The 27177-nt window shown below is 45.8% G+C and overlaps 1 protein-coding gene across 3 annotated transcripts in view; it reads left to right on the top strand.

The window, feature by feature from the left end:
- OXNAD1 (oxidoreductase NAD binding domain containing 1) overlaps window positions 1–27177 on the top strand; it is a 138073-nt gene that overhangs the window by 63319 nt on the left and 47577 nt on the right. For all 3 annotated transcript variants that reach the window (XM_069648903.1, XM_069648904.1, XM_069648902.1), the window contains 3 exons: window positions 2362–2468; window positions 25467–25608; window positions 26643–26885. In XM_069648903.1, the coding sequence (XP_069505004.1) occupies window positions 2362–2468; window positions 25467–25608; window positions 26643–26885 (492 nt within the window). The remainder of the gene's footprint in view (window positions 1–2361; window positions 2469–25466; window positions 25609–26642; window positions 26886–27177) is intronic.

Below are 27177 nucleotides of genomic sequence, written 5' to 3'. Positions count from 1 at the left end.
TGCTGAGTGGGTAAATATTTCCCACATCAAGGTAGTCTGATGTGGAGACCTAGGTGTTGAGGTTGCCTTCCATTGTGTCCATAGGGAGATCTTGAAGGAGTTGGTGGTGTGGTTGGTTTGGCAATGGTGGTGGAAAGGTGTATGGTGGAGCAGAATGGCTGTGTGCTCTGTCGAGCCAAAGGTAGTGGAGAGGTGGTGTTTCTCCCCATCTTTTGCTTGGAGTAGGGTGTCCTGTTTTCTTGGCTGCTTGGCTTTCAAGCAGGTTCAGGTCTCCAGTACGATGTTGGTTGTGCTCTTGATGGATACTTTTGAGATGACGTCTGTGATTCTGTAGAGGAAGCACTGTAGGGCTGGGGTGTTCGGTGATCAGGTGGAAGGTGGCTGTCTAAGTGTGGGGAGTAAGGAGTTCCATGAATGTGGGTATCGTGTGCTCCTGGAGGTTGCATGCCCATCAGGTCTTGCAGAGAATAAGGAGCCCTGCCCCCGTGTTTCCTTTGGGACCTTGTGTTGGATGCTGCAGCCTATGGGGATGTGGATATCCGGGATGTTTGTGGAGGTTGGCGTGAGCCATGCCTCTGTGATGGTGCATCTGAATTGTGAGTGGTGATGAGATTCATGGTCAGTCTGTCGCGTGTAGTACTGTGGAGTGAGCGTTTTCACGTGTGTTTTGCGATGAGTGAGGGCGCAGAGGTTCTGTGGGTTGGCATTGTGTGCGAGAGGGATGCAGACTTGTTTACATTGAGATGACGGTGGGGATTGGAATGGTTGAGTCGGTTGTGATTTCTCGTTCTGAAAAGGACCAAATGAGACTAGTCATATCGCCAGCATAAAGTCATTTACAGATGCGCGTACTTTAGAATATTCCTAATGGCAGGCTGACTATCTCCGAAAACCCCATTCTAGTTAAATGCATTTATAACAACAATCCGCTTTCGTTGGAAGGCTGCAGTTCCTTTTTAATGCATGCACAGCCACGCCTTTGTGACATACACAGTTCTGCCAGTTCACATTTTACAGATTAGTTTCACTTTCATATTCTTTTTCTGCCCATTGGAGAAGGAACCCCTGGGTAAGAGCTTCTGTGTTTGGCAATTTATTTTAGTTTGGTTTATTTGGATTTGCCCTTTTCTTTCTCTACCTCAGCATCAAAATGAAATTGCCTTTGCGTTTGTCTGGCCCCCGCTTCAGGCACCTGGGGAAGCGATGCCCTAGGATCAAAAGACAATGCCAGAAAAGATTAGCAGGTGGGCACAACCTTGCTCCACTTCCGCCAAGCGAGTATGCCATTCTCAGTTTCAGTATATTCCACGAAGGACACTTCTAATGTGAAAGGACACCTTGTCCCTCCCTTCTCTTATTCTGGTTGTCTGTAAATCATTATTTCTTTAGATATAGCCAAACCTAGTCTTATCATCTTGCAAAACCATTGGCTCACATCATTTGAACTACAACAAGGACCAGGGGCTCCTATTGGGTGGTGCTCATCAGTCCCCTATAAGCCAATTGTTGCATTAGAATACAGCTATGGAGAAATTGCATACGAGGAGGGGCACAACCCTCGTATGTGTTCTCTGGAAATTTACCCACCCATTGACTGCCCATGGCCGTGCTAATGCCTAGGACCATTCTCGCGTACTTCTGCCCTCCCCTCCGCCCGCCTACAAAACGCATCCTGCTGGAATCTTTATGCTTCCTTTCATCAAGAATTACCACAAACTTTGTGCGCGAAGTGCTGACAGTGTTTTTTTTCAAAGCAGTGTTGTGAGAGTTAATGTCTTAATTCATAACTAAATGTGCTACTGGTGTAATGTCTTAACCAGGTCCGCCTTCAGCCAGTCGATTTTATAAGCACTAAAACTGTTCTTCACTGAAGACATTAAAAAAAAAAAAAATAAAGCATTGGAAAATCAAACAGTTTATACTTTTGTATAGGTATTGGGCATTTGGCAGGCACTGCTATTCAACCATTTTGCAGTCACTGCCATTGATGGCCAGTTAATGCCACTACCTCAGTGCCTGGCGAGATCCTTTCCCATGCCTATGCAAAAGCCCAAACTGTTGGAATGGCCAGTGCTTGTTTTCAGATGCTGCAAGTGAATGATTCTAGCCAGTGACTTTGTGTCCCATTCATTTCCCACACATGGAGCTTGTAGCCTCTCAAGTGCCTGCATACTGCCCCATGACCCACTACTTTTTCAGGTTTTGTGTACCACTACCCACCGAAGCATAACATATATCCAAAATTCCAGTGCAAGCTGGAACATTGTAATCGTGAAGTGCGCTTGTGGGGAGAGGAGTATGTTAAATCATACCGCTGTTGTGCTTTTGTCTCTAATATTGGCCCTTTCTCTCCCAATCCAGATCATTTCCCCTGCCAAAGTCTGTGGGTTGAGTGCAGAGACTGAGGCGGTGAAGCGAGTCAGGCTGGCCGTCGGCAACAGCGAATTTACCTTCAAGGCGGGACAGTGGTAAGATGCCGTTGTATTGCTACCACCATGAGCTTGTGAGCTGGCTTTCCTTGGGGAAGTCCTACATCACTTGTCGTTAGCTTGCTGCATTTTGTGTTTTACTTTTACTGGCTTCTCTTTTGAAATGAGCTGGCAAAACTATATAAAAATAAAATCTGATTCCAAATGGGGAACATTTCAGCTTTCCTACCCATATTTCTCTCAAGCTCTGCATTGTACAATGTGGACTTGGCAGGTTGTCTCATTCTATACTTTGAAGACTTCAGGGATAGCCCCGTCTACTTTTCTAGATGGATCAAAAGCTATTGGACATCCCACCCTTTTAGGGAGGGCGGAGCCATTTGCTCCAAGCTGTGACCTCTCGAGCTCGGATGAAATCTGTCATGTTACGTAGAATTGGATCTGTGCAGGTTTTACTCTGCTTGGGCCTCTTTTGCATTGTCCCAGATGCAAAGGACAATTTACTAAATTGGCAGTGCCAGGATCATATTTAGTGTAGACCTCCCCCTCTAGGAACATCCTTATCTGCCCATTAGCCTCTCAAGACTGGCAGTGAGGCATGTCTTAGGAGGGGGTTAAAACACTTGGAGCAATGTGTGGAGCGGCTGACGGGTAGAAAATCTGTGAAACTTTTACGATCTGAACATGGCTATCTGTACCAGGCACACTCTATGAACATCAGCTATAGGTAGACCTTTAGCAGCGTGGTCCTAATTTCTTAAACTAGGCTGCCCAGCAGACTAAGAGGAAGCAGGGGCACTCTGGCATTCAGAACTGGGCACAACACTGTGCATGCCACCTTAACCAGCAAGTTTGAAGAAGTTGCTCAGTTGAACATCACACAGCAAGGAAAAAGGTGGCAGGCCTTAACCTGTCTCTCCGCCTCTAACCATTAGTGATATACTGGGTGCTCACTTGGCCTCTATTTCAAGCCTGCCCTATCGCACTCTGGTTGGCACACTTCTGCACTGACTATTAGTACAGATGACCACTGGGCACTAGCTTATGTTCTGAGCCTGCCCGGTCCATTATGTGACTGCCCTGTTGGTACTATGTGTTCTTGTGGCCACATTTCAGTTCATGTGCTTACATCAGCAATTTCTCCTCTACTTGGGTCCTTGGGTCTTCCATTTTGCCAGGTGCACACTGAGGTCTACCGCTACTTTGGGCCCCATGCGATTAGGGATTCACTGCTACTATTTGTTTCCCTTGGAACATTTCTGACGTGCCCTGACCGTCACCCACCTCAAGCTACTAGGTGTTCCTAGTACGATTTGACAGTGGAGATGGATTCCATGTAGCCATATTTTCTCTTGGGGTCCTTGTGTGAACTAATGTTCCTAGGGTATAAGGATACTTTTTATCCTTTCACAATCCCCATTGTGAGATCAGCACACCCTACCTTATGAGGAGGTACATAGTATCCCCTTTATCACTGGTTCTGTTACATTTCTGTTACAGTTCTTGACTTACCTTGCAGAACACATGTTCTCAAGTATAGAGAGCATATTTTTGTTATCCTCTCTACATTTTATTTTGTGAGATCAGCACACCACACTGAGGTGTTACACTGTACCCTTTCTGACTGCCCCTGTAACATTTCTGTTACAGTTAAAAGCATTCATTTATGGCTGGTGGCAGTTGTGATTTTGTTTTTACTCGCAGGCTGTCGGCCCAGCCGTGTTAATGCACAGAAGTCACTGTTGACCCAAAATTGTGGCTTCTTCTTTAGTCAACATTTCTTGTGTGCTTTCCATTTCTTGTGTGTTTGCCCTTTTTTGGTCCTGCTGCCGTCTTGGGTGTGGGAGGTTTGACTTGATTTCAGCGAGAATCCCTCGGGAAGCATGCCAAGGCTCCAGAGTGTTTTTGAAGACTGGAAATGAGGGAGGAGTCCGAAATGCTGCACCCCTTTGCTTGCCTGGAATAAATTCCAACTGGGAGGCTGGATGTCCTGAAAGACAGTAGCACCCCAAAGTCTGAATGTAGCTTGAGTGCTGATTGGTGGGCTCCTGGATAAATGGCCTGATTCTGGAAGCTGAAAACAGGTCGACCATTGGAGCTGAATCCGATGAGGAAGAAAAGACGCCTGTAGCTGATTCCAGTGACTGAAGATGCCTGCTGTGTAACCGGTGCTGTGCTGACCCCTTCTTCCATGTGACAGAGGAGACCCGAAGATGGTGACTCTGACCCTTAGACTGGTGGGATCAATCAGTCTTAAGAAGACCTGTAATTTGAGCCATCCCACGACGAGCTGTGACTTTGCGGGGCTGCAATACCTCGATCCATTCTGAATCTTGCTGAAACTTTGTGGGCATCCTGCTGGACCTCCAGAGACATGAATAAAGTCTGATAAGTCCACTCGCCAGAGTGCTGGATCTTGCAAACGACGAGAATCCGACCAGCGATATTCAGTCAGCAAGCTTTTGAAAAGGGCGCCAAAACCACAGAACCGCATCCAGCCGTGAAAAAACCCTTGCCTGGAGCCTTCCCTGTTGATCCTTGCTTCAAAACTCCTTCCAGGGTGCTGCTTTCAGTCTTCATTACAAGGAATTCAGTGAGCAGGTTTTTGGCTGCAGATCCTGAAGTTTTCTGTCTGGTACTTTTCTTCTGTGCTAAGGTACTGTGCTGGCTTGGTATTAACTTACCTTAAGCCAGTGTGATTTCTGTAAAGCTTTTGTGTGTACTTGTGATTGGGAGTCCTCTCATCCAGTTGACCCAGCCCCCCTGCTGGAATCCTCCTAGGGTGTCTTCTCTGAAGTCCAGGGACCCTCAACTAACTCTAAAGTGAAATCCCTACTTGTTTGAATAGTATTCCTTAGTGACTCTGACATTTGCTACTTCTGTGCATTCCAGTCTATTGGATCTAGCCCCCTCCACCCCACCCTCAACCCCCCTTCTGCCACCTCATGCTCCAAGAATGAGGGAAAGACTTTCTAAGGATTGTGCCTGTTGCCTAGAAAAGAGAACAATTGTCCAAATGTTTACTTAAATGTAAATGTGTTGGTTGGTAACTGTGCCTCTGAGTGAACAGTTACAAAAGTTCTTACCTTGAATGTGTTTTGCCATTCTGAAAAGTATATATTGGTTAATTTACTCACCTGTGAATTGGTTGTGCCTCTTTCCCAAAAAGTAATGCTGTTGGCTTCACTATTTCTTGCAGAGAATAGGTGTATACGTTTGACAACTGGGTCTTGCTTCCCCGAACTTGCTGTATAGTCTGTTTAGAATATGTCTGCCTTAGGCTTGCGATCCCAGGATATTGGGGTATTGCAGCCATGTAAGGTCACAGCACAACGTGGTATGTCTTAAAAGGCAGGTATCCTTGAGTCCAGTGGATCTCACCAGGCTCGGGCCGTAGTTTTCGGAGTAACCAGGCTAATTGGGACGATGGGTAACCGCTGGCTCCGGTTACACAGCAGGCTCTCCGGTCGCTGGAAATTGTCGTTTTCTTCATCTTCCTCTTCAGATTTGGTTCCAGTGTCGACTACCGCTTCAGCTTCCAGGATCACACTTTTATGCAGGAATCCAGCCAATCATTTCAGGATAGGCAGCCTCCCAGTTTGAACTGGATACTCGCATCGGGCTGGAAGACACTCAGGAGCCTGGGCTGGGAATCCTCCCGATTCCCACCGAAGACAAAATTGACACACAGGATTTTCCTACCCTGGTGGTCAGGGGAAGGAACAAGAAAGGACAAGGAACACTAAAAAGGCGAAGAAAACTCTGCCATTTTGGTAAAATGGGGCACCCTTGGGTGCCTTTACCACAGCTGTGAAAACCTCCCATGGTAAAGGCGGACCGAATTAGGAAAAAGTTTCACTGCCACCAGCTATTAAAGGTAAGTTTAAAGGGTTTTGTATTCGTTGATGTTAATGCCAAGAGGGCACCAAAATGGTAAATTTGGAACTTTACAAATGCAACCCAGGATAGAAACCATCTCCAATACAGGTGATAACTGCCATCGGCTTGAATAACAACACTGTGTGTTGACCAAAAGCAGCCTGGCAGTACCAACCTTCCAAATGCATATGAGTAGGTTGCAAATGTCTTGAAGCCCCATCCTAGCTTCAAGACTGGTAGCGGTCCACAGCAAGCAAAGGTACTGTGAACCTGGGTTTAAGGAAAGGTCAGACCTCATTTGTGATCGCTGAGCTCCCCCTTCACTGTTTGGGGCTACACTTGTGGGTAATATCCCAATGGTGGCACACAGAGAAACCAAGTGTCCAATGGACCAGATGGATTAAGTAGTACATTAATGTGGCCGGTCTGGTTTACTTTTGATCACTGCGTTCGGTCTAGTGTTGGAGAATGTAAATGCTTCTAGAGACTTGCGCCGTGGGCATCCTAAAGAATAAAAAAACATAAACACTCTTTCTGATGGAGGAATATCCTCAGAGGACCAACATGGAATGGGACTTGTATCCCAAAAACATGTATTGCAATAAACTTACCCTAAACAAATATACAATTTAAGTTGGGCCCAGGGTTCTTCACAAGCCGGTTCTGCTGTCTTGTTTCTGAAAATGCCTAGTGATATTTCTTCTGCATGCTGTGTAGCAGATTGTTATGACAGTCTTTCTAAAGTCCAACTAAGGGATTCATAAAAAAATACATCTGAAGCAGCACATAAGCTCCACTGTTAATATAAAGGCGGTACTACCTGAAAATGTGGTAGCATGGACAGAGCAGCCAGGTTTATTTTAGGAGGGAGAGAAGGCTTTAGCTTGTTACAAAGAAATTGTAGAATACATATGGTCCAAAGAAACACTGAAAAACTATGTATTGTAAAAATAAAGGGTTTATTTAAATACTTGTAGACCAAGATAAATCTCGGCTAGTAAGTACCTCATATACAGAATAATCAAAACCAACTCAATACCTATGGTATGCAAACCAAGTTATAACTTTATTTAGAGGAAGAAGCAAGTTCAGGTGAGACAACCGTAAGAGTATACATTCAGGATAGTAATCTACTATTCTTGGGGCATAAAACCAGGTTAGATAAACATTAAGAATGCAGTCCGTATTTCAAGGGCTGTTGACCCCGTCAGTCATGCAGTGACGCTCATTAAGAAATCACATAACCAACCCTGTTACAAGTATACTCCTGGCAGCATTACTTTTTAGAACTTCATTCACAGCTTGTAAATCAACTATACTGTCTCGAGGGTCCTTAAGCTACCCAATGGGAAGTATGAACACTCAATAACTATTTTAAGATTGCACTAAGCAAATTAGGGAAAGTAAACCCATCTTATACTTTTAAGGAAGACACAGTGCAAGGTAATTAATTGACCCCATGGTTATTTTGGGAATGCTCTAAGCAGTTTCAAGGGAAGCACAACCCAGTGTTACAAGATGGGAAGGGCATCAGATATCCAAGGTAAGTAACCATATACTTTTAAGAGGGGCTTCAAGCAACTCATAAGACACATAAGTTCTAGACTGTTTTAGGTCTGTATAAAGCAGATCAGTGGGAGCAAAATCCAATTCGACTTTAAGAAGACCCCCATGTTATTCAAGGTAGGTAAAACCTATTGGTGAGCTTTTACACTCCTTCAATTAAGAATACTAAAACATTACTGACATGTATTACTTTTTAGAAGGGGGACACCATTAAAATTTAGTAATGCATCTTATTATTTTTTTGTTTATTGCATTAGTTTATTTTTACAATTTTCATGTTCCAACCTTTCAGTATTACTCCAAGCTTGTTTTGGAGTTTTCCCCTAGGAGTCCTTATCAATTATTTAATAAATGTCCACTGCGAATTTGGTTATGGCGAAAATGAGTTTTTGATTTTGTCCTGAGCAAACAAGTTCTCACATTCCTCCACATTTAGTAGTGGTCTCTAATATGAAGTCCCCTAAGAACTGTGTCCTTAAGTTTCTCAATGTGGGACAGTATAGCATTAAGTGCTGTAATGTTTCAACGGTGTTACAGCACAATCTACTTTATTAATTTCCTACTCTTTAATACTTCTTTCGTGCTAAATGGGTTTAGATGACATCTGATTAATGTTTTGATGATTCGGACTCCAGTATTTGGGGAAGTGTGCTTGGCGATTTTACCTCTTTACTCAAGTATCCAAGTAACCTGTATTTCTGCTTTTGTTCAACTGTCCAATCTTGCTTCCATAGATTTTCTTTTTTTTACTGCTTTTAGTACTTGAGCAGAGCATCCTATGTCTTCTGAGATTTTAATACATTGGTCAATCAATTTTTTCAGGATCAGTTCCTTGCTATGCTTACTTTCTGTTTGCAGTATTTTAAACTGGTTTGGTGTTGATTCCATGATAATTTTCCTGTATAGAGCTAACAAACTCACTTTACATTGAAGGTAAGCCTAATTACAATGATATGATGATTGTAGAAACTGATCTCGGTAAGTGTAGTATTTTTCTCCAGAAGTTGCCTTCTAATGTTGTCAAGAATTTCCACGAACAACCCAGGGCACACGCAGCTCTGAAGAGTAGAAGTGTTGGAACCACTTTTTGTCTATAGAAGCCCACTATTGGTGCAAGAGAAAATGTTCTGTTTTTCCTGTGGATTATACTGCTGTATGCTGTAAGGTTTTTGCTTTTAGAGTTAATGGTTTCAACCTATGGGCCATTGTTTACGCTTGAGTTTATGCACGTTCCAATATATTTTGTCATCTGGTTCAGCACTTCTTTTCACAGTCGCCAGCAGAAGCTTCGTTGTTTTCTTCCTTTTAAATTCTGTAAGATTAATATTTCAGATTTTGCAATGTTAATTTGGAGACAATACTAAAAAAAACTGTTGAAAGGAACTAATTTTCTTTGTAGACCGATGGGAGTTTGGTCCAGAATAATTAGGTTGTCTGCGTAAAGCATTCAGCCTAAAGGTTTGCCGTTCATTTTTTGGGGGCAAAGAGTTGGACTTTTCATTTGCCTCACTAAGATCTGATAGAGATTGAATAACAGAGATGCTAAGGGACATCCCTGTTTGACACCTCTGTAGGTCTTGATTTCCTTGACAGTGGGCCACTTTGATTCAGTCGTATTTTTACCGCTGTTCCTGAATGTAGAGCTTTGATGGCTGACAAAGGGCTCATTGGACAATTCAATTTTTTCAATTTAGCCCAAAGTAATTCTCTATCAATGCTATCAAAAGCAGGAGCCAGGTCTATGAAAACCAGAGACTTTATTTCCGTCATGGATTGACCTGTTTTTTTTAACAGGTTGATAAACAGCAAATTTAGTTCGCAGCAGACTCCTTTAACAAAACCTGTCTGCCGACAGTCATAGTTGGATCATTTTGGTACCCAACATCTCATGTGCATCAATAGTAAGGAGGCAAATAATTTCCAACTACGTCCAATAACGCTATTGGTTGATCATTTCTTGGGTTTGATCTTTCTCCTTTCTTAAATACTGGAATCACAATTGATGTTTTGCACGACTTTGGGACTTCTTTTCTTTCGATTATCTCTGTGAACAAGGCCACGCAAAAATTGTCCCATCTTCTGGGGCAGCCTACAGCATCTGGTTGCTCAATCCATCAGGACCCGGTGCTCTCGAATTGCTGGCTTTGTTGATCAATAAGAGAATATCATCTCTGTAAAATTCGATGCTCCATTTGTTTCCGACGGGCAAGTCTAGATCTTGGGTTTTTTCTTTTTTTCCATATAGATCGTCATATATCGCACCCAAACATCTTCTGGCACTATGTTGCTTTTTAGTGCTTGTTGTGGGTTATTCATATGGTTTAGTAACTGCCAAAATTGAGTTTTTAGTACTTTCAGCATGGCTTCACCATCACGTTATTGTGTTATGCCCTTGTGGGAGATGAGCCCGTTTTATTTTGTTGATCTTTTTCCGCTGTGTAGCTCCTTCGACCATTGGGAGTTTCATGGTATGGCATATCGCTTTCTGCTTAGCCCTTTTTTGTAACAATATTTTTATGTCGTGGATGTGTCGCGGTTTGAATTCAATCCTTCGCTGTCCTTGCTGTATTTCCGTATACTCCTACTACAACAACAATGAATATTCTACTCCAACTGTTTAATTTCCCATTGCCTGTTATTTATTATTCAGCGAGCCTACGTTCATAGGGTGCAAGTGCAGTCTGTTTCTGCTTGCCTCTATTCATTGGGATTACGTGTAGTGATATTTTTTGATTTGCGTTTTCTGAAACAGAAAAAGTGTGTATTTTTGGTGTCCCCCTTCGCCACGTTGCCTTCGCTAGAGTATCCCCTGGGATCTGAACATTTAGGATTCTGATCTTTCGCTCTTCTAGTTATTCCATCCATATCTTAGAAACATTGCCTTTGTCCAAAGAGGTTTTATTGGTAGTTTTCTCTACTCTAAGATCGGAATCTAAGTAGTTGATCTTCAGGTCACACATAAGATGAAGGTTGAATTCTCCATTGACACTTTGTATTCGTCATTTGATCTACAAATCTAGATGATCCAACTGCTTTGTGCTGCCAGTAAATGTCAATTAAAATGAGTGAATTGTCAGTTTCTTTCTTAGTTATCAGTGTCCAAGACACTTATTTGTATGCAAGGACTTGGATTTTGAGTCGGTCACATGGTTCTGTCTCTAAGTGTCAATAGGCCTGTCATTGGTCTCTCCCCCCCCCCCCTTATTGCTGGGTTCGTGTAAATACTGAAGCCATCCGTTGTTGGCGTTTTGTTTGTACATGTTTTTTGTAAGCATAAGATGTGGAATCATTTTAAATTACATTAATCTTTAGCACATAGGTGGATAAATCCCCTGGTGTTCATGACCCAATTATAGTTGTCTTTTCTCATTCTTGGTATTATTTGTGGTTGTCAATTGTCAATGACTCTGCTAACCAATTCTGAGTTTTGTCCTGAATGTTTGGGCATTTCTGACTTTTCTTCATTCGTCGATCTGTGTCCTTCGTACAATTGAACGTGATCGTTACAAATTCTTCTTTTATATATTGGAGATTTGTGAAGTCTTCCACATTGTACGTGGTGAATCGCTTCTGTTTTTTCAATTATTTGGCCATGCTCCATCGAGGGTTCTCGATTTAAATTTAGGTCTTTTTATTCCATAATTAGATTCTCACTTGCTCAGATATTCGTTTTCCACTGTCTGTATGTTTGGGCTTCCTTTTATTTTCCGCTTCGGTTGTGCATTCAATGATATCGAAGGCCATAGGCAATATAAACTGTGAGGCTTCGAGTAGCAGGTTGAAAATCATTTTTGATTGAATGTGTAGTCTAAGTCGCTCTCCTTGTTGCTCTTCCATGAATTCTACTATTGTGATGTCATCAGTCGATTGCACAAAGTTTCAGAATATAGTGGAGCAATCCTAGTACGTTGTGTTGGTTCAGAATAAGACCATCATTCATTGATGGTACACGCACCAGAATCAATTGACAACTTGAACTGGGTCTTTTTCTGTCTGTTTAGGGCGTATTTTACTTACGTTGGAGAATTCTCATAGACTTCCAATTATTTTCCTCTATGCCTTTGTGTGTGATCGATTCTTAAACTATTTGTTATTTTTGTATCTTTTTTTCGGATAAGGTGAGTAACGAGTTGTGTTGCGTCAAAGAAGTTACTTTTTTCACACACATCCTGTCTATCCATTGAGTCTATATTGTCCCTTTGCCCAAGAGTATCCGACACGTTTGAAATTAGCACATTTTGAGGATATCGTTCTTTATGCTCATCTCTGAGGGTTCTTCCTCATGTGTTGTCATATTCATCATGTCTTCTTCAGAGGTGTTATAATAGTCACCAGTTTGTCTATTTTCAGTTTGTCCCTTTGATGGGTTTTCATTTAGTTTGTGAGTTTTTGCTACAGTCTCATTTTGTCGTGATGGTCTCTCCTGATTCTGGTGAGTAAAACTTCAAGTTGCAAAGAAACTATATTTGACTTCAGATAGTTCCCCTTATTTATGTTTTTTTTTCTGAATTGCTGTTTTTATGTTTTGTTTTTTTTCTTCGTTGGAAGAGTCGGAAGTTGCCACTCATGATATTTGCTATCTCTACACTTGGTAATCTTAGATCTATGGGGTTTCCTACTTGTCCTTCTCCTTCTGCAGATGTTGAAGGAATGCCGATAAAATCACTCATTTATTGACGTGGACTTATCTCTTTTCCAGGTTGGTCTAGCTTTTGTTGTATAATTGCTTGGTGCGTTTAAGGCAAAGTCAAAGTTGTTACTGTGTTTTCTGTGTGTACCGGTTCTCTGTTTGGCTGCTTGTTTCTATGCAAGCTAAATTTGGATTGTGCCCGTTTATACTAGATGCTGTATTTGTAATGAGGGTATTGCATGGCTCCTTAGTCGTTTTCCTGCTAATTTTTAGTAAACTTAAAGCATCTCGCGCCTCCTCACCCAGTAATCTCTTTTCTTCTCCATTTGTTTTTAATTGATCTAACAGCATCTTTTGGGTCACGTTAACTATCTCAGAATCTGCCTTTTAATTTATCTTGAATCATGGCTATGAAAGATTCTATGTACAGTAGCTTTGAGTGCATCTTGGGTTGATCTTTATAGTTATCGTTAATATTATCAAACATTTTTAGGAATTGGGCCAAGGATATTGTTAAGGCAGACATTCTAGTTGAATGTACTTTGTGTTGACCTTTTCGAATGAGATTTTATGCTTTTGTGAGCTTGTGTTCAAATGGTAGTAAGTCTTTTCACCGTTGGGTATTCTCTTTGTGTTAAAGAAGAGTCTGCCACTGACTCTTTGTAAAATGTTGATGTTTGAGGATTGATATTGGTTAGCACATTGGATTGCAAGGTAGAATTCTACACATTCACTGCTTTTGCTCTTTCAACTCTTTTTGTAGGTTGTGGACAGTTAATTCCGGGGGGAGTGTATGAGTCCATTCTCCATTCTCCATTTGTTTGAACGATTGACTACCAGAGGTTTCTTGCACGCGCTGTCAGCTTGCAGGGTCTGCCTCAATTTGTTTGCTCTATCATTCTCCAGCTGAAGAGGGAATTCAGAAATGTCCCGTGGCAGTTTCTCCGCCACGGCAAGCGATCCCACTGTGGGCAGAGCCACTTGGCTGGGCTTACCTTGATCCTTCTGTTTTCTATTGTCAGGGTTTTTGCCAAGATTATTGGGTGCTATGATTTACAAGTTCGCTCTTGATGGACTTGGCAAAGTTGATGATGTTGGTGTTACAAGGCTCATATTTTGATTAGCTCCTTTTATCAAATGTGGTAATGTTTTCTGGCTTTGATGTTCAACGTCAGCTTTATGCATAGCAGTGTTTGGTGCGTCGCTTGCTACATAATCCTGAGTTTGATTTGCATGTCTTATGTTCGACATTTTCTCTGCATCGCTTGGTAAGGAGTCCACTTCGCAGTTTCTTTGCAAATGATCTTTTTCCGCGTATTCTCGTATTATCCCCTCTCATGTCATCACAATCGCGCTCTTTGACATGGGCGTGAGTATTTATCTCGAATGAGGTTAGCTCAAGAGGTTGAGAGTCTGCCACAAATGTTGAGTTGGGGATCGGTAGAGTTGCCATCAAAGGGAATTGGGTCGTTTTTCTCCTTCATAGCTTACAGCTTTATCAGAGTGTACCTGTACCTTTACTTGAACAGTTGATGGAGTACATCCCGCTTTCACATTTGCCGGTGGGATTGTGTTTTCCCCCTGCTTTGTACAGTCCCTTTGCGAGTTGCACAGTGCTGCCCACCCTCGCCCCGGCCCCAATCCCCAGAGTTCCACCCACAACCAGTATGGGACTGGGAATGCACCATGATCCTCCAGACAGAACGCAACTGCCAGTGGACAATACCAACATAGGGGTCAGCGTAGAGGCAAAGGCAGGGGTAGGAACTCCACCCCAAGAGGCTCCCCGGCTGTTAGGCAGAATCCTGTGCAGTGCCCTTAGGGACCACTACTCACAATTAAGACTACATGTGGTAATACAAGTTCACCTTTGGTACAAGCCTGTACTACTGTTAAAGTGGTAGCAGTAGCGGAGCAGCCAGGCTTATCTCAAGAGCATATGAGCAGTAGCAGAGATTACACAAAGGGACCACAATTACTGTGACTCAAGCAAACACTGACTCAAATTTCCAGGTCAAAATTATAAGTACATATATTTTTAAACCATCTGTTATAAAACACAACACTTCTATAAATGCAAAACCACACAAAAAATACACTACACACAACCAATTCACTTGGTACAGTATAACTCGAGGTAAGTACCCCACGTTTTAACGGACCGGTGTTGTGAAACAAGATGTTACCGGGAATATATATGTGATTAACTTTTTGACAGTAGTGACAGTTCGGTCTTACTAAAGATACGTGTATCCGCAGCAAGAAATATTACCGGGGCAAAAACACACTTGGCACCTGAGTTAACCAGAGAGAGTTGGGGGCAAAAATCATAGGCAATACTTTTGTGAGAGCAGACCGAATCAGAGAACGCTCGTTGACAGAAATGTCAATAGGCCAGAGTCAGTGTCAAGTGGAACCGGGTTCCTGTTGTTGAGGATCACAGTCGGACAGTTCAAGATTCAACATTGCCAGGCGTAATTAGATATTGTCAACAGAGAAAGCAAAATTTATAAGAAGGAGGGAAGATGAGGACAAGCCTTGGAAGAGGAGAAAAGGGATTCACCCTAGTTCCTCAAAGCGGAACACAGTACCTTATTCAAGGGAGATGCTGGTGCCACAGGAGTTGTTCCTGGTAGTTTCCTGCAGACCCACGGTTCCTGGAGCTTCGGTCGTGGAGATGAGAAGGAGGATGTCTGGAGGGGGCCAGCAGCAGCGACGGTGAATAAAAGGTGCGCTCCTTTAAAACGGGAGAGGCTCTTCAGGTGGCTATCTGGACCACTACAGCAGTGTGCAGCGATTTCGACCACGAAGAGGATCCTCTTGCTATGGAAGATGAGCTGGTTGACCCCACCAGGCTCAAGGGAAGAAGACTCCGGACTGGATCTTCTCTGGTCGGTGAAGGGTAGATGGCTCAGGACTGCAGCAGGGCTTCACCGTGATGGGGTAGCTGCAGCAGACGTCTTCTTCTCTGCTTCCCTTCGATTCCTTGTAGTTCCAGTGGCGACTCTGAGTTCCAGCCCAAGAGTCCTGCCTTTTATGCGAAAATCCCCCATTCACACAGCCTGGCTGTCAATCACGCAGCAGGGGGGTTGTCCAGCCCGGACAACCACCTCAGCCAATCATGGCAAAGTACGACTTGGGTTTCCTAGGATATCCTGTGCAGGGAGTGACTACACCCCGTCCCTCACATTCAGCCCACCTAGACACCCAGGCGCCTAGAGGAGGGCTTCTTGGCAGAAGCCCGCCAAAAGACAGTGAACAAAGGAGGCAAACTTGGTTTGCCGCGCAAAGTAAAACACAAGAAGGACTTAACAAAAAGAAATGGTGAATAAACCCGACCGGAGCCAAAAGAGAAAGTATTTGGTCAAGCGGGTTTATGTCCGAGGCTAATATAATAGCCTAAAACAGTACCACGTTTATATAGTATAAACGCGGTAGAAAAGTTGGGGTAGATATCACTGCCACTAGCCAAGTCTAAATGTTAAAAGAGCAAAACAAGGCTCTAGGAGGTACAGAGAAAAAGGGCTAACGAGTAACCCTTTCCAGTACTCCATGTAAGATGGGGTGTACTGGATCTGTGGTTAAGTGACTAGGTAAAGTTAATGGCAACTTTACTCTTTTCTGGGGGACAGTAATCGGCTCCAGAAATGGAGTCGGTGGGAAGTCTAAAAGACAACCCCGTGTCACTGCACAGAAGGTGCTGTGTAACGCACAAAAGAAGTGGGCTACTGAAGTAGTGTACTCCAGAGTCCACAATCACAAAAACAGAAGAAATACACATGGCAAAACATGGGTAAGAGTGTGGGGAAGAGTTCACACTCTTACCAAGTGGAAAAAAATAACTCCAGAAATCCAGCAAAGCTGCTGGGGGACTCGCTACCTAAGGGAAATTAGCCATTGAATGAGAATTCTCCCTAACACCGGCCCCGACTCACCAGTCCGGGTCCTCTCCCATGCCTCCCTGGTCGGGGGACAAATAATTTCTTTCCTTCATGCATAGGAAGGGGTTACTTCAGACCAGTGCGTGCTCAAGACCGTCGCCCACAGTTACTGTATAGCGTTCAGCCGACCACCTCCATACCGACCACCAACATCCAGACGCGTATCGCCAGAACACCTGAAAACTCTGCTACAAGAGGTGGAGATCCTTCAAGAAAAGAGCACAATAGAAGTCATCCCCATTCTACAGGTAAACCAGGGTATTTCTTCAGTGTTCTTCCTTGTACCCAAAAAGGATCTCGCCATGAGCCCTGTGTTAGACTTGCGCCCAGCGAACAAGTTTGTTAAGCCACAAAAGTTCTGAATGACAACATTGCAGGAAGTAATCCCACTGGTAGCACAATAGAACTTCCCACCTTTTTCCAGAAACCCACTAACATGGCAGAAAGAAGTCTTCACACACTGGATGTGAAGAGAGCAGTCCTATATTATCTGGAAAAAACTAAACCACTAAGGAAAATCATTTTTCGTTAAGTCGTAGCTGGTAGGGAAGGGGACTCTGTCTCTAAATCAGCCATCTCAACGTGGATTGTAAACTGCATCACACTGCTACAATCTTGCAAAGAGATCTGCTCTTCAAGCTTAGAGCACACTCTACTCTGGGCACTGGGGCTTCCATAGCATTCATTGCAAATGTTCATCTTGAGTCAATTTGTAAAGCAGCAACCTGGAGTTCTGTACACACCTTTTACAAAACACTACTGCCTTGATACTCGCTCTAGGTCTGATTCTCAGGTGGGACAAGCGGTACTAAGACATCACTTCCTCCACACATCCCACCATCATCTCTGGGTACTGCTTGCAAGTCTATGCACAGCATACGATTCAAATGGATTGTGCCCTCCAACGTATTCCATATCTTTGACACGTAATGTCCACAGCTGTGCTACTCCGGAAATTTTTCAGCAGAGGGCTTTCTGTGTCGATTGCGTCAGATCGATGTCCTTCGAAGGCCTACGTCGAGGGCGACGTCACCGGATGATATAAATAGGACACACAGCGCCTGTAGTCTCGGTGCTGTTTTTTCTGCCAACGTGTTTACTTCGGGAACTCTGTGCGCCTCGTGTATTCTTCGTGAATATGTCTTCATCGTTTACCCCTCCGACTCCGCGGTCTGGCTTTAAGATTTGCCGGGACTGTAGTAAGATGTTGATTATGGACCCCCCACCGCATTTGTTTGTGGTGTCTGGGTGAGAGACATGACACTGACGACTGTTCGAAATGCCAGTTGCTGACTGCTAAGTTGTATTTGTATTTGTTTTATTTGTAACACGCTCCATCAGGCCCGGAGGCATCAGGGCGCAACTTAGACATGGTTACATAACGAGCATAAGGCCTTGCCGGAGCGTAAGGGGAAGTTACAGGTAGGTCGGGGTACTGAACTCAGTAAGTCCCGAAAAGCTGCAAAAGGGTTGTCCACTGCCGAGGGGTGACTCATCATCGGAAGGAGTCCTGGGGATCTCGGTCCCAGAGTGCTTCCCGCCACTCGTCCTCATCTAGGCACTCACGGAAGTGGCGTCACCGGTCGCCTTCCTCGTCGGATGATGGCGCCACAAGGAAAGTGGCTTGTCCGTCTAAATCTTCGACTCCTGAGGAATGGGAGGCCTTCAGGGAGCAGATGCTGGTGATTTTTCAATCCCAAGGCACAGTTCAGTCTGTGACTTCGGAAGAAGCCGACAGGGAACGGTCTTGGTCCGATGCTCGCCCACCTCCGGGTCCTCAGCGCGATACTCATCGGGAACCGGCGAGGTCCTGTTCGGACATGGTTCACGTTGATCGCCAGAGACGTGCTATGTCCAGGTCTTGGTCTCCGTCCCCGGCGAAACCGCAGAAATCTGGTAAAGGCTCGAGGTCTGCGTCAACTCCGGCGCCATGTCCGTCGGAATCAGAGGTTGGTGCTTTGCCTTCTCTCCAGCCCTCGGCGCCATCAGCGCTGTTGTCAACGCCGGAGCCATCGACCCTTTTGGGGCAATTTGCTGGCATTTGCTGATGGAGGTCCCTGGTACTGTGGATCCTCCAAGGAAGGCTAAATTCCAGTATGTGAAACCTGTTGTGAATCCAGACACACTTCTGTCCCTAGGCAGGAGTTCTTTCTTCCTCTGGATGATCTCTGAGGATGAGGAGAGATCAGATTTGGAGTTTGACCCTGTTGAGCCTGATGTGGCTTCTGTCTTTTCCGGGGACAGTCAGTTGGAAGAGTTACCTCAATCATTACATGATGCCAGTGGCTTAGACACATCTCCGGAGGTGGAGTTTGGCAGGCCTGAGGCTGGGCCTCATGCTGTATCCTCTTGTAGGATACTGATGGCTAGGGTTACTGAGTATCTTGGTTGGTCTAGTCCTCCGGATGCGTTTGTTCAGGATGACTTGACTGATATTTTGGGTCTGTCCACTGACCCAGTGTTGCCTTTTCATTTGACTGTGCAAAAAAGGGTGGCGGCTGCTTGGCAGACCCCAGAGTCTCTTGCGGCGGTTAACAAGTTGTTAACTAGAAAATACCACCCTTCCAGTAGCGACCCCAGCTACCTATCCACTCACCCCACTCCGGAGAGTTTGGCGGTTCAGGCGGCTCTGGCCACCTCAAGACAGGCGGCGTACCCTACCATCCCTCCTGATGGGGATGACAAGCGCTTCAATGGTTGAGCATGCAAGGTGTTTTCTGCAGGTAGTATGGCGCTGAAGTCAGCCAACTCCACTTGTGCCTTGACAAGATTTTCACACACTTTGCGGAATTGTCTATCTAGCAGCTGAGCATCTTCCAGAGGGGGGAGAAAGGGATGGGCTCCTTGCTCTCGTGCAGGATGGCAAGGATGGCATGTGTGAATCCCTTCAGTCTGGGCTGAACACGGCCTACAGCGTTAGCCCGGTCCATGGCTGTGAACACCGTTATACGCAGGTTTGCGTGGTTGCGGAAGTCTGGTTTTGCTTCGGATGTACAGGCCCGTCTTGTGAACATGCCCTTTGATGGCTCTCATTTGTTTGGTAGCAGTGCTGACGAGAGCTTTGAGAGGTTACAGACCTCCAAAGCTGCTGCTAAACCTTGAGTGCAGCAGTGCGTCAACCTCTGCCTTTTCGTCCTAGGTGAAAACAGTGGAGGGGAGGTTACTTTCGTTACTACTCTTTTGGTAGGACGAGAGGAGCCGCCAATCGAAGGGGTCAATGAAAAAGTACCCATGGTGGTCGGGGAAATGGAGGTGCCAAAGCCACTCAAGCAGCAGCCTCATTGCCTTCAGGCGCTGCAACAGTCGCTCCAAAACGTTTGAGGCCATGTTCCATGGTTCGCTGTTTGGGGGCAGACTGTCTCAGCATCTCGAAGAATGGCGAGCTATTACTTGGGATGGGTGGGTTCTGGAGACAATAGTCCATGGCTACTGCCTTCCCTTCCTAAAGCAGCTTCACAACAATCCATTGGCGAGTCTCTTTTGAAGCTTCCAGATCTGCTCCTTGTGCAGGAAATCTTGACCCTGCTGGAGAAACGCACTATAGAAGGGACAGGGGATGGTGTTCCCCATATTTTTGGATTCCAAAGAAACACTGGGGTCTGAGACCCATCTTGGACTTGCTCACCAAGCTAATGGTGGTGGTGGCAGCGTATCTCAAGCGAGGGGGTGGGGGGTATTCATGTCTACCCCTACCTGGATGACTGGCTGATCTGAGAATGTTCTTCCGAGCAAGCTCTGGATCAGCTCAGTCTCGCCTGCCACTCCCTCCACAAGCTGGGCTTCTCTCTCAATTTCGAGAAGTCGCATCTGACACCTCAACAGCTCCAGTGTCGGACGGACACGTGTCGGACACGTCCTTGGGAAAGTGTTAGCCTCCCAAGGTGAGGGCTCATCACATTGTTCATATGGTGGACAAATTTCAACATGCCGAGTCTTCCGGCTTTCGTATTCTTAAGGTTGCTCGGCCTCATGGCATCCTGCATTTGTCTGGTGCCAGAGGCCACACTGCGGATGAGGTCCCTGCAATGGGTCCTCAAGATGCAGTGGTCCCAATTATCAAACAAGATGTCGGATCCTGTTTAGGTTCCACTCTCGGTCTCGCAGGATCTTCTGTGGTGGGCCAGCAAAGTGAATCTGATGAAGGGGTAGCCATTTTGACAACCTTGGCCGCAGGTCACTGTAGTGATGGATACTTCCCTCACAGGATGGGGAGCTCACACCGACTATCTGACCGCCAGCAGTCATTGGGCTCCGTCGGAGTCCATACTTCACATCAACCTGTTAGCGCTGCGAGCCATCAGGCTGGCCCTGAAGGCTTTTCTGCCGTCTGTGCGGAGGAAGAGTGTTGTGATCATGACGGACAACACAGTGGCCATGCATTACCTCAAAAAAAAGGGAGGGGGTAGGGTCACTCTCGTTGTGCAGAGAAGCAATGCAGCTCTGATTCTGGGCAATCTGGCAAGGAATTTCACTCTCGGCAGTTCTTCTGGCTGGAGGCTGGAGAGGAGAATGCGGCAGCGGACGCTTTGAGCAGGCAGAGCACGATCTCTCACGAGTGGGAGTTGGCCCAGGAAACCTTCTGGATATCTTCGCCGTTGGGAACCCCAAAGCAACCAGATTATGCTCAAGTGAATTTCATGAGTCTTTCTCTTCTTTTTTTCTCTTTTCTCTTTTTTCTCATCTTTTTCTTTCTCTCTTCCTTCTCTCTTCCTCCTCTCTTTTCATCCTCTCTTTTCCTCCTCTCTTTTCCTCCTCTCTCTTTTCCTCCTCTCTCTTTTCCTCCTCTCTTTTCCTCCTCTCTCTTTTCCTCCTCTCTCTTTTCCTCCTCCCTTTTTCTCTCTCCCCCCCACCACCCCTGGGGGGTCGGGTTCTCCATCCAAAGGTGAAAACTCTCAACCTTCGTGCTTGGTTTCTGAAAGGTTGAGATATAAGGATTGGGACCTCCTTGATGACGTGATGGAGGTGTTGCTTTCAACCAGCAACCAAATTCCTGTACCGTTGGAGTAAGTTTTGCGACTGGTGCAGAGGACACAATGTCGATCCTTTTCAATGTTCCATTCCCATGGTTCTGTCTTTCTTGCTTTCTTTGGCCCACAGGGGTCTTAAAGTAGGTACCATTAAAGGTTACCTGGCGGCGCCGTCTATCTTCAAGCGATCGTCTGTCGTCTGAAGAATGTTCTTATTTTAAGATTCCTTTGATTTCCTAATCCCAATTTCTTGAAGGGCTCACTAATGTGTTTCCACCGTCCCCGTTTCAGGTGCCGGTATGGAATCTGAATTTGGTCTTGAAATTCCTGATGGGTGCTCCGTTTGAGCCTTTACACTCTTGTCCTTTGAGACTGTTGTCTTTCAAGACGGTTTTCTTGGTTGCAGTTACATCTGCTCGCAGAGTGAGTTGCAGGCACTTTCATCTAAGCCACCCTTTACTGTGTTCCACAAGGATAGGGTTGTACTGAGGGTACGTCCGTCCTTTCTACCTAAGGTAGTGTCTTAGTTTCATTTAAGCCAGAAAGTGGTACTTCTGCTTTCTATCCTCCTCCTCCTCATCTTGGTAAGGAAGAGGAGCGACTCCATAGGTTGGACCCTAGGAGAGCTATATTTCTAAGATGTCGAGGGTCCGAGTGGACGATCAACTCTTTGTGGGATACGCTGGACACCGATTGGGCTAGGCTGTTACCAAACAGACCTCGTCCAGGTGGATGATCCTCCTCATTACTGAATGTTACAGATTGGCGGGCAAGGACCCTCCTGAGGGGTTGCGAGCTCACTCCACTAGGGGCGTGGCTACTTCCACAGCCCCGCAGCGGGGAATTCCTATTGGGAATATTTGTGACTCAGTTACATGGGCTTCTATCCACACCTTTGTCAAACATTACTCCCTGGATACGCTCCATGGTCAAGACATGGCCTTTGGTAAAGCGGTTCTTTATTCTCCCATTTAATTGGGTATTCTAAATTCTTCTCCCTCCTCCATTGTCTGTCTGGTACTGCTTTGGGACTCTGTCAAAGATGTGACATAAGTTGGAGGACACAATCCATTCGAAGAACAAGTTACTTACCAACTGGTAACGTTCTTTCGACTGGATGTTCCTCCAAAGTATTCCACATCGCCCTCCCGGCCTGCCCCATTGGAGAATTTCCAATGCTATTGCAGCTTGCGTTCCCTCACGGCTATGTGCAGTCAAGCAGGCATTGTGTACGAGCAGGTCCCACTTTATGGAGGAAAAAACATAAACTGAGGCTACGGGCGCCGTGCGTCCCATTTAAAATATCAGTGCCGGCACCCTCGATGGAGGCCTTCGAGGGACATCGACCCGATGCCATCGACGCAGGACGCCATCTTCTGAAAAATTTCCGAAAGTAGCACATCTGTGGACATTAAATGTCAAAGATGTGGAATATGTTGGAGGAACATCCAGTCGAAAGAATGTTACCAGTTGCTAACTTGTTCTTCTAAGCAGATTGACAAGCCTCAGAAGACATGCATTACTTACCGTAATAGCGTTTCTGATTAAAGTATCTGCTTAGATTCACATGCGCTCACCCTTCCTCCCCGCTCTGAGTAGAAGAAACCTGGACATCTTGCTTCTCTCACTCTCACACTCTCACACACACATAGGCTCCCTCTTGGCAGAAAAACACAACCAGAGGGACCTCGACGCGTGAGGGGTTTTTGGTACACTACACGTCATGGATAGTGTTACCAAGCACGCCCATGTCGACGGCCCCCTTTCGATTCTTCAAAGTCAAGATGCAATACTCTGCGATTACCACTAGTGCCGGACTAAATGCACAGCATGTGAATCAAGCAGATACAATCCTCAGAAATGCTATTATGGCAAGTATTGCATGTCATACCCCTGCTGCTGTTCCAAATGCTGAATGGAGCGGTTTCAAACATATTTCTAACATCAAAAATAAGCCAAATACATGACACTGAGGAGATGGGACAAAGGAAGGGTTGACGTCCAAATGCACCCTAGGCTGCTCATCAGTCCAGTGTTTGCTGAGGTTGTGGCTGAGTCTGCCAGCTCTGTCGCACACGAGTTCTGCAATTTCCTTACCTAGGAAGGTCTAGTGTAGGTTCATTCAAACTTGGAATCCATATTGATGAGCCCAGGCCCCCTCAAGATCATATCCAGAATGTTGCCCTAGCCCATATTACTACAACTGTTATTCTCTTTTTTTTTTTTTTTACTACTACGTTTGAAATGTAGGCAGATACTACAAATTGATACTAATCTCGTTTACTCCATTCCTTATTGCACTTAGCACAGGTTTTGCAGTGGTGTAAATGATAGATAATCTGGCCGCAGGCAAGAGGAGGCTGGACTACAATCCTTAAGCAAGGCAGAGGTGCCCATTCATGCTGCTGTAAAACAAACCCTTTTGAACTACACTGTCTTGAGTGTTGTTATGGCGGGGGATTCGCCAGCCAATACCCTTCCCTGTGCTGTTACAGAAAGTGGTAGTCTCCACATCCAGTAAGCATCTGGACTCCGTGCACCAGAGTACTCTAGAGGCAAAACCTCCAAGCAGAGTTTTCACCCTCCACCCCCCCATTGGGTGATTATGTGTTGTGCTTTAATTTCCGTGTCTACAGAAGAATTGAATACTTATTGGCTTCAGTGGTGCCAACGAGGAGGCAGGGAGACAATCGAGTCAAGGTAGTAAAAGTCCCTGAATGGCAGTGTGAGATCAGAGAGGTGTATAAAAGATGTGATTCTGTTGCGAACCGAAAAGTAATAAAAGAAAAAAAAAGTAGTGCGACTGGAGATAGGTCATTTAGGCTGGCATAGCAGCTGTTTGCTGTTTGTTATCCAAATGCTGCATGCCGTAAATTGTGAGGGACTCTGCATCATTATGTCTGTACTGCCTAGGGTGCCAACTCCTTCAGAACATGATGCATGTAGTCTTTTAGAAAGCCACATGTATTTTTTTGTTATGCTAAAATCAAATTCCTTCCATGTTTGATTGGTCGAAATGGATTGAGTGCAATAGCGGATCATTTCAAAAGGGCTGAGAAGGGGAGCTTGTATGATGCGCCCTTGTGTACATTTCTGTGCGCCTGACCTTTAGTTCCGGAACCTCCTGAAGACCCTCCTTCTTTCGCTCTCCCTCTGCTCTCTCCCACCCCTTCCTTACAGCTTGCTAACTGGCCGCCTGGTGTACCAGAGTCTCACTGTTCCCGGGTACCCCCGCCAGTCCTCTCACGCTTGCCTTGGGTCCCTACTCCCACCCACCTTCACTGCACTTGGAATAGCCCAAGAGAGTGGCTCTGTCTGCACTTACCCCAGTCTCCACCGACTGGGTGCACTTGACTCCCCCCTTCACCCCTTCCCTGTGACCTTCTATGCACTTGACCACCCAAATGCATCGGGCCTGATGATCCTCTGTCTGTCCTCCCTTGTCTTCTCCCCTTAATTGCACTGGTAAAACTGCAGAATCGCTGTGAGGCCTATTTGCTGTGTTTCAACTGTTAAATGTATTTTTCGCAATTACTCTGCCTGTGCAGACTATTATCTTCTCAGTTTCAAGGGCTCTGAGCGACTGTTTTTCACCTTGTTCCCACCGTTCTTGAGCGCTTTGAAACTCTTTCATGTGTATAGACGCTATATCAAATAAATAATACAATACAAAAGTGGAGGGATGCATTAGCCCACTCCAAAGCCAAATGTGTATTTTTATTTTATTTTTTTATGCTTGGGTATTTGGTTAACAGTTTTTACCTCACTTCTTGGCCTCACTAATTGGCGGGCACAGCATACCTGAGCAACTGAACAGTCGCCCTGTCTAAGAGGGCCCCCCTTACTTCTGGGCAGCCCTGTCTTGTGGGTCAGTTATGCTCTAAAGGGACCCACAATTCCTTAGTTGATCCCAGACTCGTGTGCACGCCTCGCCACCCCTGAATGGGCCTGCTATTCCAGAATGGGCCTGCTCATTGTTCTGACAAATTTTATTTTTTTTCTTTCAACTTCTTGTGGCCTCTATGTTAAATAATATTTTTGTTCTTTCCCAAAGGGTCGACCTCTTTATTCCTGGCGTTCCCAAAGTTGGTGGTTTTTCCATTTGCTCGAGCCCTGCCATGCTGAAAGAAGAGGGGGCGCTGGAGTTGGCAGTAAAGCATAATTTACACCCCCCGGCTCATTGGATCCACACTCGGGTAACTCAAAGGAAAACCCTCTGCCCCTCTATGATCCCAGACGGGCCCTGCCCTTTTATCTGGCCCTGAATCCACTCTGCTGCCCCCTTTTCTGATGGTTGTCTTTTGCCCTCCCCTGTTGCGTATTGGGGGATGCCCACTCCTTCTGAATCCCCATGTCTCCCTAAATGCAGGGCGTTTACCCTTTTCTTGATTTTAATTGTCGGACAGCTGCTTCCCTTGACTCTGAAGCCACTGCAGTGCTCATACTCAACCTCTTTGCCCCTCCCCCAAACTTCCTGGCACCTCCCTACAGGATGGCAACCACTCCCTTTTTATGAACAGTAAGTGCAGTGTGCCTGCCCCTGTCCTGGGCCCCTGAATGGCCAGAATCTGACTGCCCTTCATCCCCGGGTACTAACCTTGGGTTTGCCTCCACTGTAGTGACTGCCTTCTCTGAGCCCTCGCTGCAGGGTGTTGCAGCCTCAGCTCACCGAAGCAGAGCGTCTACTGTGCGGCGCTGTAACTGCAGAGCATCTGCTGCCTTTAGTCCCCTCCAATAAACTGTAATATTCTGTTCCCACCCCTGTAGGGGGCGATAGAGGAGCAGCCACCATACTGGCCTGGCCCTCCCGCGATAAATTAGGGGTAGGATACGAGAAGGGCTCAATAGAAGGGCATTCTCGGGGCAAGCTACTACCCTGCCGACGGCAACACCATGCCCTACCGCCACAAGCCAGGCTATGTCAGGGCGCCAGTGATGTAGAGCTCCCAGATGTGAAGTCTATGCCCAAGAAAGACAAAGGGCACTGCCAAGTATATGCTTTCAGGCTGGCCTGTTTCACTTAAGAACCCAGCCTGTGCCCAGATCGCCTGTCAGCAACCTTCTTGCAGAGTGAAATGGAGGCCTAGTTACTCAACACGTGGCCTCAGTAGGCACCGCTACGCCCGGTCTGCCACTCTCTCTCCCCCCTCCAGTGTCGGCCTGGCCTCTGCAGCCATGCCCATGACGGCTGCCTCTCGGCGCTGACTTGCTCGCTCTTCTCTTCCCACAGTGCACCCTGGACTCTGAAGTCGCGCTCCGCGTCGGTGGAGACTTTTTCTTTGACCCCCAGTCTTGCGACCCTCCTGTGAACCTGCTGCTCATCGCGGGTGGCGTTGGCATTAACCCCTTATTTTCCATATTACTACACGTGGCCGACCTTCACCACAGTCGCGAGAGGCTCGGCAGCGGCTTCCAGATGGGTTCAGTAAAGCTGCATTACAGCGCAAAGAACACCAGCGAATTGTTATTTAAGGTAAGCCATTCTTACCCTCTCATCCTTGCACATCTCCTGGGTACCCTGCCAGTGGAATGCATGCCATCTCCTCTCAGGCATGCCATGTATTTTTGCAACTCGCATCAGTCATAAATTGCCCTGCTATGTGAAATGTAATCTGGTTAAGCATGTTGACATCTGTTGGGGACATTTTTGCACAGACCTCTTATCGGAGGTGTGAAACCATCTATACATAAGGTAAGATCTGGTTCTAGCCAAAGAATGAGGGCGGAGCATTGGACAGGTTGTAGTCAAAATGTATAACCTAAAA

The sequence above is a fragment of the Ambystoma mexicanum genome, chromosome 2q, assembly GCF_040938575.1.
Source record: "Ambystoma mexicanum isolate Mex_15411 chromosome 2q, UKY_AmexF1_1, whole genome shotgun sequence".
NCBI classification, from domain to species: domain Eukaryota; kingdom Metazoa; phylum Chordata; class Amphibia; order Caudata; family Ambystomatidae; genus Ambystoma; species Ambystoma mexicanum.
Note: the sequence above shows the minus strand (reverse complement) of the source record. Positions and strands in the feature narration are given on the sequence as shown.